This window comes from Macrobrachium nipponense, chromosome 42 (genome assembly GCF_015104395.2).
Source record: "Macrobrachium nipponense isolate FS-2020 chromosome 42, ASM1510439v2, whole genome shotgun sequence".
Classification (NCBI taxonomy): Eukaryota; Metazoa; Arthropoda; class Malacostraca; order Decapoda; family Palaemonidae; genus Macrobrachium; species Macrobrachium nipponense.
In genome coordinates, this window is record NC_061103.1 from 39,150,489 (window position 1) to 39,163,676 (window position 13,188).

The 13,188-nt window shown below is 34.3% G+C and overlaps 1 protein-coding gene across 4 annotated transcripts in view; it reads right to left on the reverse strand.

The window, feature by feature from the left end:
• LOC135213134 (phosphoinositide 3-kinase regulatory subunit 4-like) overlaps nt 1-11,452 on the reverse strand; it is a 47,228-nt gene extending 35,776 nt beyond the window's left edge. For 3 of the 4 annotated variants that reach the window (XM_064247071.1, XM_064247070.1, XM_064247068.1), the window contains exons 1-9: nt 11,320-11,452; nt 10,242-10,345; nt 9,885-10,065; nt 9,397-9,546; nt 7,481-7,653; nt 7,201-7,296; nt 4,436-4,562; nt 3,789-3,961; nt 3,078-3,224 (exon numbers count right to left, since the gene is read on the reverse strand). In XM_064247071.1, coding sequence (XP_064103141.1) covers nt 3,078-3,224; nt 3,789-3,961; nt 4,436-4,562; nt 7,201-7,296; nt 7,481-7,653; nt 9,397-9,546; nt 9,885-10,065; nt 10,242-10,333 — 1,139 coding nt within the window. In that variant the 5' untranslated portion in view covers nt 10,334-10,345; nt 11,320-11,452. Of the gene's footprint in view, nt 1-3,077; nt 3,225-3,788; nt 3,962-4,435; nt 4,563-7,200; nt 7,297-7,480; nt 7,654-9,396; nt 9,547-9,884; nt 10,066-10,241; nt 10,346-11,199 lie in introns of all 4 variants that reach the window. The other variant, XM_064247069.1, reaches the window with a different exon arrangement.
• Nucleotides 11,453-13,188: the final 1,736 nt, after the last annotated feature.

The window sequence follows — 13,188 nt, forward strand, 5'->3', positions numbered from 1 at the left end:
AGCGAGAAGAAAATTAGAAAACACAATATCGTGGATAAAGTAGGAAGATGGTTAAAAGAATTTTTACACAACAGAAAACAGATAGTTATTGCAAACGACGAGAAATCGGATGAAGCCAAGGTAATATCCGGTGTGCCGCAAGGTACGGTGTTAGCTGCAATACTGTTTGTTATTATGATTGAAGACATAGACAATAATGTTAAGGATTCGGTAGTGAGTAGTTTCGCAGATGACACAAGAATAAGTAGAGAAATTACTTGTGATGAAGATAGGAACGCTCTACAAAGAGACCTTAACAAAGTATATGATTGGGCAGAGGTAAATAGGATGGTATTTAACTCTGATAAATTTGAATCAATAAATTATGGAGACAGAGAAAGAAAGCTATATGCATATAAGGGACCTAATAATGAGACAATCACAAATAAGGAAGCAGTTAAAGACCTTGGTGTGATGATGAATAGGAACATGTTATGCAATGATCAAATAGCAACTCTGTTGGCAAAAATGTAAAGCAAAAATGGGAATGTTGTTACGGCACTTTTCAAAACAAAGAAAAGCTGAACACATGATTATGCTTTATAAAACATATGTTCGTAGTCCACTTGAATATTGCAATATGATATGGTACCCACACTATCAAAAGGATATTGCACAAATAGAGAGTACAAAGGTCCTTTACAGCTAGAATAGAAGAAGTTAAAGACCTTGACTACTGGGAAAGACTACAATTCTTAAAATTATATAGTCTAGAAAGGAGAAGAGAACGCTACATGATAATTCAGGCATGGAAACAGATAGAAGGAATAGCAGAAAATATCATGGAACTAAAAAGTAATAGAAAGAGCAAGCGAGGTAGATTAATAGTGCCCAAAACTATACCAGGAAAAATAAGGAAACAGCACACAGGACATTAATCCACTACGCACCAGCATCGATAATGCAGCATCTATTCAATGCGTTGCCAGCTCATCTGAGGAATATATCAGGAGTGAGCGTAGATGTGTTTAAGAATAAGCTCGACAAATATCTAAACTGCATCCCAGACCATCCAAGATTGGAAGATGCAAAATATACCGGAAGATGTACTAGCAACTCTCTGGTAGACATTAGAGGTGCCTCACACTGAGGGACCTGGGGCAACCCGAACAAGATGTAAGGTCTGTAAGGTAAGGTCTCTCTCTACTACAAAGATGTATGTTTTTTTTGTATGATAAAGAAATGATTTACTAATTTTCAATAATTAATTAATTAATTTCCTACAAGCAATAATATCAATTCAATAAAGAAAATACCATAATGAATTAGTAAGATTTTAGCTTATATTTAAAAAAATTATGGAAGAATGAAGGAAATCCCAGTCTTCTCTGTAACCTTTTCCTCAGATGCAGGTACTAAAACTGTCAGATATATCAAGTTCTGTGACAGCCCGAGGGGGAAGAGTTGGGGGAAGAGCTGCAGTGTTGCAATGACATGGTCCTGAAATTGTTCCCCCCCTCTCTCTCTCTCTCTCTCTCTCTCTTCTCTCTCTCTCTCTCTCTCATTTACTGAGACTCGAGATTTTTTATGTACTTGTACTATTTGTTTTTTTAAATACTTCAAAAAATAATAATAATAATAATAATAATAAATAATAATAATAATAATAATAATAACTGTAATTACAAAATTCATATGTGATAGTATTTTAAAGAAATACAATACGTACTAATCTATCCATGTCACTTTTAATTAAGGTTAACTCTCTCTCTCTCTCTCTCTCTCTCTCTCTCTCTCTCTCTCTCTCTCTCTCTCTCTCTCTCTCTCTGGTGCCACAAGATAATAATGTGTCATTGTGGTAACTCAATCCCTCTCTTTCGCTGGAAGCGTTATAAGTATTTTTTTGAGAGAACAGAGAGAGATAAACCACTCTCTCTCTCTCTTTACCGAGATGAAAGAATTTTTATGGTACTAGTATGTAAAATGTTTATTGATAATTTCAGTTATTTAATAATAATAATAATAATAATAATAATAAAACTTTAATTACAAAATTCATAATGGTCGTATTTTAAAGAGATGAAATGACCTTTCCATTTCACTTGTAAGGATAATTCCTCTTTCTTACTGAGATGAGAGAATTTTATGGTAGATGCATGTGTTTATTATATTTTCAAATAATAATAATAATAATAATAATAATGATAATAATAATAATATAATATAGAAGTAGTAATAATACGATAACTAATTTCAAAAGAAAATTCTTCCCTTTGTCTTTTTCTGTATCAATTTCCCTAACTCAACTCGAGTGACACTCGGAGCTTAATGCCATACAATGGGCAACGAATTTAATGGTTTTATGTAATTCTCTCTCTCTCTCTTACTGAGATGAGATAATTTTCATGGACATGTATGTAATAAGTTTATCATTAATATTTTCCAATAATAATACTTATTAACTGTAAGTACAAAATTCATATCTGAGTATTTTAAATACAATAATCATTCCATTTCTCTCTTTTAAATACTGTGAGGACAACTCTCTCTCTCTCTCTCTCTCTCTCTCTCCACAAGATACTTGTCATACATTTGGTGTTTCTTATTTCTTCCTTTTATCTCTCTCGCTCTCAGCAAAAGAATTGATAGACAGACAAACATAATTGCACAGTCCTCTCTTTCTCTCTTCTCTGGAGAAATATATGTGTTTATGGGAGGGGGAAAAAGTTGCCTACAGACTAATTTCAATCTATTGAAACCGTAAGGAGTTATTTTTTTTTTTCTCTCTCTCTCTCTCTCTCTCTCTCTCTCTCTCTCTCTCTCTCTCTCTCTCTCTTGTATTTTAATGAAAATATACAGTAATTTGTGAATACACAGTGTTGCACATGAAAAAAGTAAATTAGTGATAATTTTAGAGATAAGCCCTAAGAAAAATTGCAAATTAGTAGTGAAATTTTCCCTGTGGACATGTTTTCAAGAACGTCGTTCCGGCTTACGACGATTTTCGGGTTACGACGCGTCTTAAGAACGGAACCCCCGTCGTAACCCGGGGACCGCCTGTACTAATGTTTTCAGGTAAAAGTCCAATAATTCTGTACCTGAGGCAAGAAGTTATTAACGAAGTGATGATGATTAAGGCTTCGCACTTCTTTTCTGGTTCACCTGGCTCCTTCTCAGCTTTATAAATACTGCTCTCGTCATCTGTAGACAGGGCCACCAGGATATCTGCCATACTTTTCTTTATACTGTAAAGAGAAAGATCCAAGTTTAAAAAATTATAACTTTACTAAATCCTGCAATCAGCGGAGTAAAAAGTTTCACCTTCCTTTTACAACTATTATAATTTCTCAGTTTTACAAATATGCCTAGTAACTCCTTGGAATATGTCCCCCTAGAATATTACAAATACTACAGTACAGGTGGCAGCAGCAAATTACATTTGTAGAAATATGTTTAGAAGGTACTACAATAAATCTATTGTTTGCAGTGCAAGCATGTACTGTACATTATGAAGATGCAAATAAAACACAGTTTCAAGGTAAATAGAATAAGGACCTAGCGTAGCTAGACTATTGGTGAATAACAATAACCCAATACATACTGTAGTTGAAATCGAGATTTTGAAAAGGTTAACATTAAGATTCATGGTCAACGTCCAGTTGAAAGATTGTGGAGTTAATGATTACAGTATGTACAAAACAAGAAAAATTCATATAAAAATAAGCTTACAACTTTCCACCACAATGAAATTACTCAAAACCCAACAAAGGCAGAGAATGCTACAGAGTAAAACAAAACCTGTTACTCACACTTTGATCTTATCATCAGGTGACATGATGGGAGTGACAGCAAACTGCTTCAAAAATGGCCAAAGAAATGAATAAAAATACAGAGGAAATGTGTGTCCTCTCTCCTCCTCAAGATATTCAGCCACAGACTTCCTGCTCTCTGGCTCCCTCTGAATCATGTGTTCAATAAGTGCCTGAAATATCATGTGCAAGAGAAAAAATTAGAATCAACATAAAGAAAAATATTAGTTTTTTACGGGGAAATGGTTTTCTGAGTTTAATTTCAGGTTTTAGGCTTATATAAAGGTTTTGTAACATTTAAACCCTATTCTCCTTATTTTGATTTACACAATAATCTTCACGAGCTACTCTAATAATTTTTCAATTAATCATTAAAAAAATGCATCTAATTGCTAAGCATTACTTGATATTCTTATAATATTTCACTCACACATTTAGGAAACATTATGAAAGATCTATTCTATACTACATGCTAACCAATGTTCATGGTAAGGTAAGTTCATAGCACTTTGAAAATGAAGCTCTGTCAATTATTCAGTATAATTGCTTTTACCAATATTTTACTTTCTGCCTGTGAGACAATCAAATTATTACCCGCGATTAGGCACAACAATACGGATAAAATAAAGCAGGGTACAAATATTTACCCTAACCCGTGGATCATCAATTTTATCCAGCACTTTTGAAGGATAATAGTCCCCAGCTCGGTAGGCTAAAAGCTGTGTCAAGTCAAAGGGAGCATTCCCCTCTGTGAAGAGTTCTGCTAAGCAGCACCTGTAATAGAGAAATACAAGCATTATAATCTTACACTTCAGGATATACTGTACCGCCTTTGAATATCAAATGTCTTCGTTACATAATGTTAAAACCTCTTTTGTTATATATGCACAATATCCAATGTCAAAACATGAATACTTGAAAATAACAGTAAAAAGTATATCTTGTGTAAAAGAAATGATTATCCATGGTAAAACATACCATTTACAAGTATACTGTAAGAGACAGAAATGTAAAATAAATGCAATATAGTATACTTTTGCATGCACAATTACAAAGAACAAAATTTAGAAGAATAACTAAGTTGTCACTTTACCTCTAAAAGAAAGCACTACATTTTTCTGACTTTTGTGAATGGGTTATAAACCAACATTGTACAGTGATACCTCATTTGTCGAACTTTTCTTATGTCGAACTTTCTGTTTTTTGAACAGAATTTTCTAGAAAATTTTGTATCGTTTGTCAAACAAATACTCCAAATACTCGTACTTCGAACTGACTGATCATCTAGCTTATAATTTTATTCGGCTGCCTACTGGGTCTTACAAGTTAAACTGTATTAACTTTTTTTCATTTACAATATAGTATAGTTTAATGACAACAATATTCGACAAAGTAAATAAAAGTATTAAGCATTTGATATAAAATATAGCTTTCAATATAACATTAAGCATAAAAGATGCATAAAATTGTACGTAACCGCAGTGACATTACGCCCCAGCTGACTTGAGACTGAACGAGGGAGCGTTGATATGTTGAGGAGAGAAGGAGAAGAGATAGCTAAAATATTACTGAATATATGTAAAAGCAATAACAATTCACATAAAAACGGAATTTCCCAATGAATTTAACATAATGATAAAATATGAAAACAAACAAATGCAATACGTATAGAAAAAAAAAAAAAAAAAAAAAAAAAAAAAAAAAAAAAAAAAAAAAAAAAAAAAAAAAAAAAAAAAAGTCTTCATTGAGCCAGTGTTCGGTGCGACGAGTGAGATGGTCTAGATAAACAATATTAACAAAATAGTAAATGAAAGAACAAAGCTTTTCACAATAGAATTTAGCACAAATGATTAACAAAATCATTCGTCATTGCGTTGATACACAGCTAACTTGAGGTAGAGGGAGGGGGCGTTTACATTTTTGAGGAATAATGAATGAATGATTTTAAGTTATCATGCATCGTGGTATTGTTGAGGAGTGAAGAGACAGTAAAATCTTTACTATATGTACATAACAGCAGTACTAATTCACATAAAAAACAATATGTTATTTCACAATAAATTTAACATAATGATATATGAAAACAATCAAATGCAATACAGAAAAAAAAGTATTAATTGAGCCAGTGTTCGGTGTGCCGAGTGAGACGGTCTAGTTGAACAATTTTAACAAAATAGTAGATGAAAGAGCAAAGCTTTTAACAATAAAATTTAGCATAAATGATTAATAAAATCAATTGTCATAGCGGTGATACACAGTTAACTTTAGGTATTTTTGAGGAATAATGAATGAATGATTTTAAGTTATTTTGCGTCGTGGTATTGTTGAGGAGAGAAAAGAGCAAAATCTTTACTATAATATGTATGTAAAAGCAGTACCAATTCACACAAAAAATTAAATTATTTTCACAATAAATTTAACATAATGATAAAACATGAAAACAAATGCATACAGTAAATAGAAAAAAAACTTGCTCGAGTCCGTGTTTGGTACGCTGAGAGAGAGAGAGAGAGAGGGAGAGAGAGAGGAACGGCTCTGCTTCTCACTGACTTAGCTGATCTGGAATGATTATTCGCCCATTTCTTTCACTTACACTTGATTTTCCCAAATCACTTTTATTTTTTTTACGGTAAAATACCAATCTTGTGACAAACGCTTGTTGCGATATTTTACTACTGTACAAGTAACTCTGCTCTATGATAAACAAACTGGCGCAGTTTCAGCTTCTGCATGCCTTTGATTGTTTGTTGAAACAGCTTCCTTGTGAAAAGTTATTTTATCTCTCTTTCCTTTTCTTGCATTCTTGACTATTACTTATTTGTCTGCAAAATCCTCATGTTTGTTTTAAAAGTCTGCCGTTTGCCAACAGTAAGTTGATGTATTGTGACATAATTAATCTCTTTCGTGCTCTTTAGATACAAGTGTAAACAAGCCGATTACTCTCTCTCTCTTTCTCTCAGTCACAATCGGACACACACTATCGATTCCTTCGATTGTCTTTGTACCTAATAGGTGAATAAAACTGATTTTATCAACCTATGCATACTGCAACCAATTCGGTTTGCTCAAAGGGTTCCCGTCTCTCCTCTCTCCACTCCCCAGCCAGCCGGCGCCATTTTTACCAAATAGTTCGTAAATAGTACATAGAAAAAATAGAATTGAGAAAATTTTACTTCACATAACGTACCGTTTCATTGCTCTACACTCTTAATTTAACTTTTAAACACATTAATAATAGAAAAAATGTGAAAGGGGGGGACTTTTTGGGTTGGCTGGAATGAGTTATCCTGATTCCCTTTATTTGTTATGGGGATATTTGTTTCATATTTCGAATAAATCGTACTTCGAACAGCCTTCTGGAACGGAGTAAGTTCGTAGTACGAGGTACTACTGTACTTTCAAGCCAACTTACCCAGCTGAGAAGACATCCATAGCAGGCCTTGTGTGTCCATGTTCTTCTAAGAAAGTAGGTAAAAGCTGTGTATCCACCTGGAATGCTTTGAAAAATCTATAAAAATAAAAAGATAAAACATATGATTAAATTTAAGTTACTTAAAATCTTTCAAGGTTATGAAATGAATTAAGTAATGAAAGTAGCCATACAAATGTTCTTTGATAATAAAAGCACTTTTCACTTTTTGTATTTATGAATGGATATCTAATTTCTTGAGTTTTTACTTGGGGTAGCGTACCTTTCAGGGGCTATATAACATATTCTTCTGCGGGAAGTATCAAAGTAGTAGGTATAATCCGCAGGGTCATTGTCCGGTAGTACACTTGGCTTATAGGTTGCAAAATCTGCTAACAAGAGCCAGCTCCAGGAAGACACCATGACATTCTCCAATTTTATGTCACCATGACATACCTGTTAAAATAATCCTGTTTGGTCATATGTAAATCTCGAACTGACAAATACATTGACTACTCTAAACTGTCTATTCTAAATTCTTCAAAGTCAATGAATCAGAAGTGGAGTAAAACTCAGAGTTGAGTAACTGGAACCTTTAAAGTTCAAGTGAAGATGCAATCTATTCCTACCCTAAAGCAATTCTCTTTGTAATTTACAATCTATTTAAATTTTAATAAATTTATCTATTAATCTGTTAAACTATTCTCTTCTACTAACTGACCTTATCTTCCCTATATGAACACCATATCTTTGGAAGCTTGAATTTTGAGTCAATGGCTTATATGGGCTAGTTTTAAATGAATAGTTTTTATCGTCTGAACAAGAAAAATAATAATAATAATAATAACTGAAAAAGAAACCCACAAAATCACTGTGTAACATGTTTACTTCTAAGTATTTACATTGGATTTGACTCCACACTCAAGTACTTTCAGGCCCTATCTGTGGCCCATTTTCAAGAGATGTGTAGGTTGTCAGCCTGGGGCAAGGCCCAGCAGTCTTCTGGAACTTCTCGTTGAGCTGTCATTTATGCGATGGCTGTTCTGGTTTCCTTGAGAGTTGCTAATCCCTCTTATCGCTCTGATATCCTGAGCTGATGGTCAATGGGATTAACTCTTGTGGTAAGGGAGTGGTCACCAAAAGTCTGTTGGGCAGAAAACCTAATCTACAACAGACTTTTGGTGACCACTCCCTTACCACAAGGGTTAATCCCATTGACCATCATCTCAGGATATCAGAGTGACAAGAGGGGATTAGCAACTCTCAAGGAAACCAGAACAGTCATCACATAAATGATACCTCAATGAGAGGAAGTTCCAGAAGACTGCTGGGCCTTGACCCAGGCTGACAACCTACACATCTCTTGAAAATGGGCCACAGATAGGGCCTGAAAGTACTCGAGTGTGGAGTAAAATTAAATGTAAATACTTAGAAGTAAACACGTTACACAGTGATTTTGTAGGTTTCTTTTTCAATCTTCAGAAGAAAACTGAAAGAAGTTTTTGTTTGGTTAATAATAATAATAATGGGTAGATATCTAAATTACAAGGAGGCAAGTAATGTTCTTTAAGGTCCACAAAAATATTCTGATGGTAGCAGTAGTTAAACTTTATAAAACTATATAAAAGCTTTGAAACCCTTCCCTGGGTTCATCCTCAGTCAAATGAATAAATTGAACATAAAATGTATCTAGGTAAACAAGACAAACAGTACGTCAAGAATGGCTGCCCCCGTCAGTTCAGATCTCTAATGGGTACGGTGATGAAGAAAGCGGTCAATGGCCCAACTAGGTAATTTCCTCTTCTCTGTTATTATGTCTGGCTGCTATTCGGGTGGATCGTTGTTATATCTGGAGAGCAGCCATTTATAACAACAGAGGAGAGGAAATCACCTAGTTGGGCCATTGACCACTTTCTTCATCGCTATCTTTGTTGGCGATCTGAACTGACAGCAGCAGCCATTCTCGACGTCTTTGTCTTGTTTACCTAAGTACATTTTATTCTAAATTTATTTATTCAACTGAAGATGAACCTAGGGAAGAGTTCGAAAGCTTTTATAAAGTTTTACTACTGCTACCATCAGTATATTATTGTGGACCTAAAGAACAATTATGATAACACGTAATATAATAATAATAATTGAATCATGATTAAAAATAGAAAAACAGAAACAATGTTTAAGTGATTAGATACAACTTACACCTTGCTGGTGGGCTTGATTAAGGGCACACAGAAGCTGAAATGCCAGCCACTTCTTTTCAACAGCTGTCAGGAAAGGTCGGGTTGAGATACGATCATAAAGGCTACCTTTCACATACTGCCTAAACATGAAACAGGCTTTTTCTGTTACCTGTAGAATGAAAAAGATGAAGTTACCAAACAAAAATATAGCAATTATAGTAAGACATGAATGGGACATATAAGATGTACAGGTTTGCATTATGCCATACTGTACACCGTATAATGGCTTTAGGTCTCCATCAGGGTAAGATCTGATGAAATACTGTATGACCAGAAAACTTACAAAACCATGATTCCTCGAGTTGAAATACACTTCAAGTAACACTAATTCATGAACTAAGCATACATGAATATTACAATCAGTCAGATAAACAATAAAGCTACAAACTATGTCCTAAGAAAAGAGTAATGAAAAACACATGAGGAAAAGAAAAAAAAAAACTTCACCTTTAAACTGTGAAACTGAAGACAGTTTGCTGCTGTGCTAAGCTTCCCCTGAATTTCTTCAATGAGCTTCTTATGGGCTGTGAGCTGAATGGACGGATCATGAATGACGAACACCTTGACCACAACCGGTCCCTCCCAAGATTTGCATTTGGCCACCTTAAGAAAACGGGTGCTGCCCAGACTGCAGCGAAAATAATCACAACTGTTATCCACTTATATTAAAATTTTGTTATAAAGACAAAAAAAGAATAGAAATGGGTAACTAAAAATAAGGACTAATTATGATAGGGATTTTAATTTCCAAGAAATGTTTATGAGCTTCGAACAACACAGTACATTTCAGTTTAAACAACTTACCTAGACTCATATTCAATATCTTGTACTTCCGATAAGTACGTCTCAACAGGGAAGATCTGTGATGGAGCAATGCCAGCAAGCTGGTTGCCCATCTTGACGTGAATCTGAAATATAAATATATATTATCAAAAAAGTATAATCCCAATGAATGTGCTATAACAAAGATCAGTAAAAACAAGATGCTAGAAAAAAGCAATATCAAACAAGTCATGTTAATCTTAGCAAACACCGAATTGTTTCTCGCACACTTTTAAGTCACGTACACCCCAAACTTGACTCATTTAAGTACTACTAGATAGCCTAGCAACCAGTTCTTGCTATTTCATCCACATCAGTTTAAGGAATAAATATATTTTCTTCTCAGTGACTGCCTGTAACCTGGTGAAATCCAGCTATAATTTAATTATCATAGGATCACAGTGCCATTATGAGTGTTAACCAGCCAAAATGGATGGATTAAATTTAGCTATCTAGTATAACTGATCCCTTGGGCACTGAAACTAAACGAGCCATTGTGTGTTAGCCTATAGCCAATAATGGTTGTAGACTGCAGTTTCACCAAAAACAGTAAGGTAGGATAAATCTACAATCTAGACAAGGGTACCATTGGCTACCTAGGTATCTTAAATAGCCTAACGCTACGTAGCCTAAGTTACTCGCTGCGGCCTACTAGGCTAGAGCCTTGGCATGGCCTGGTAGCCTAACATACATCATGAGAGTTGCCATTCGACCTACCTAGTATTAGTGAAACTCAGCAAGTTACGAGCCCACGCTGGTTACCTATCTTAGCTACCTAACCCACCCTATCGCAGACTTTACCAAGCAACGTAGGTTATGATCATTGCTTAGATTTTATTCTATTACCCAACAAGAAAATTTTGCCTCAAATCTATTCAGTTGACTAATAAATTCTCCATTATTCGTCTAATTATTCATAAATATCAAGAATTATTCCTACGTGTCCATTAGTCTCCGTCCTCTATGGTAAGACGACCATAGCCATGTCAATAGGTTAGTTACGCCATATATTAATTATTTATACGAATTTCACTTAACACTATCGTTTTTTAACACTTACACGTGCTCCGCCTTTATAAAATTATAAAAAATCACTTAAATTTCTGCTACGAAATAATAAAAAGGAGCGATTTAAGAGAAATCAACTGCGTCAAATGCCATTGTCAGCTGATTTTGTTTACACTTCACATAGGATCGACGAAGCTAAAATATTTAGGTGTACTTGCAAGCCTTTTATATTTTAAAGCCTTAGCATGTCAATTACTTTCATATTCAATAATAATTTAATATGTTGAAATTTTTATGGCAAATAAGAGCTGCTTTTGTCTAATAATTTTGTTTACTGTTCTCCACAGGGTCGACGAGCCTAAACTTTAGCAGTACGTGTAAGCGTATATTGAATATATATATTTCTAAACCTCAATATATAAATTACAGCAATGAAATAAAACAAATACCGTACACACGTATTATCATCGTAAATTAGAGTTGCATTACTCTCTCATTTAAGATCGGAAACATTTCTGGGGGAAGAAGAGGCAATCAAAGAAAATGGACAACGGCCATCCGCGGCCGCCAGCGTGCGTTCATCAACATGTCTGGCCGTGTCTTTCTTCAGCGTAGCCAGGATCGACTTATAATAAGACGCCATTTGTTTAATTCAAATTATCATACGTAAAATAAAACGATAAATTAATCAAAGATCTCTCAGATAGCTTTTGATGAAAATAAATCTCCGTAGAAGATGCTGCGAGCTAATTAAGATGCCAAATCATGGAAACCAGTAACACGAGCAAGGTCTATCTATGCCATTATGATCGGGCTAACAGATATTGATTTTCGAAATAAATATATGCCTGTTATAAATGGGCCCAATAACTACTATTTGGTAATTATGCTGTATTACACCAATAGTAAGATTAGCAATTAAGATTTAATGAAACACTTACGATCTGTGTTAATGGCGAACACAAAGATGTACCCGACTGATGATCTCTCTCTTTCCTCGATCTCACAATGACAATGATTTAAAAGGCTGTTTGAATCCTACTTCAGTTCAGTAAACACGATTGTTGTGGAGGGTAGAGGTTAATCCTGGGAGCCCCTGAGGCTATATGGGCATTGGTAGGTGGGGGGTGGGGGGAGAATTAAGATTCGGGAGAGAAGGGAATAACCTCCTTGAAGGGACTGAAAACAACCAACTGGACCCCATTATAGGCCTATTGTGTTTCGTCCAAAACAGAAGTTTTGTCTTTGATTATTATGGATCCCAGGCACAGCATAGTACCAAGTTATCCTGACTAAATACGAATAGTCTTATAACATATATATATAATATATATATATATCTATATATAGATATATATATATATAATATATATATATATTATATATATATATATAAAATATATATATATATTATATAATATATATATATATATATATATATATAATATGGGAATGACAATAAAATGTCACTTACTTGGGGCTTGTTAAGATAATTTTAATATAGGTCTACGATTTGAACCACCATGATAAAGTAAGATCGGGAGTTGAAGACTCTCTTACGTGCGTTGTCAAGCAAGTATTTTCATTCGAAAAAAAAAAATCATACTTGAGTATGATTATCATCGTACTTGCTTCTTCTTCTTCTTTCTTCTTCTTCTATATAACTGTTAAAAACGAGAGTCAGCAACTCTATCTTGTTGTTGGATTTATAAGCCTCCCCAACTGTATTCAAACTCCACCTACCCTTCCCCCACAATGCAACGTCCAAATTATAGATTTGCCTTGCAACAAGAACTTACGTTTACTTACTGAGGTTCGTGGAGCCGTTTCAAAGGGAAATCGTGTTAACTACTACCACTACAACTACTACGAAGTTTAATTTATTTTGATACCCAGTGCTCTTAATTCTCCATATATTTCC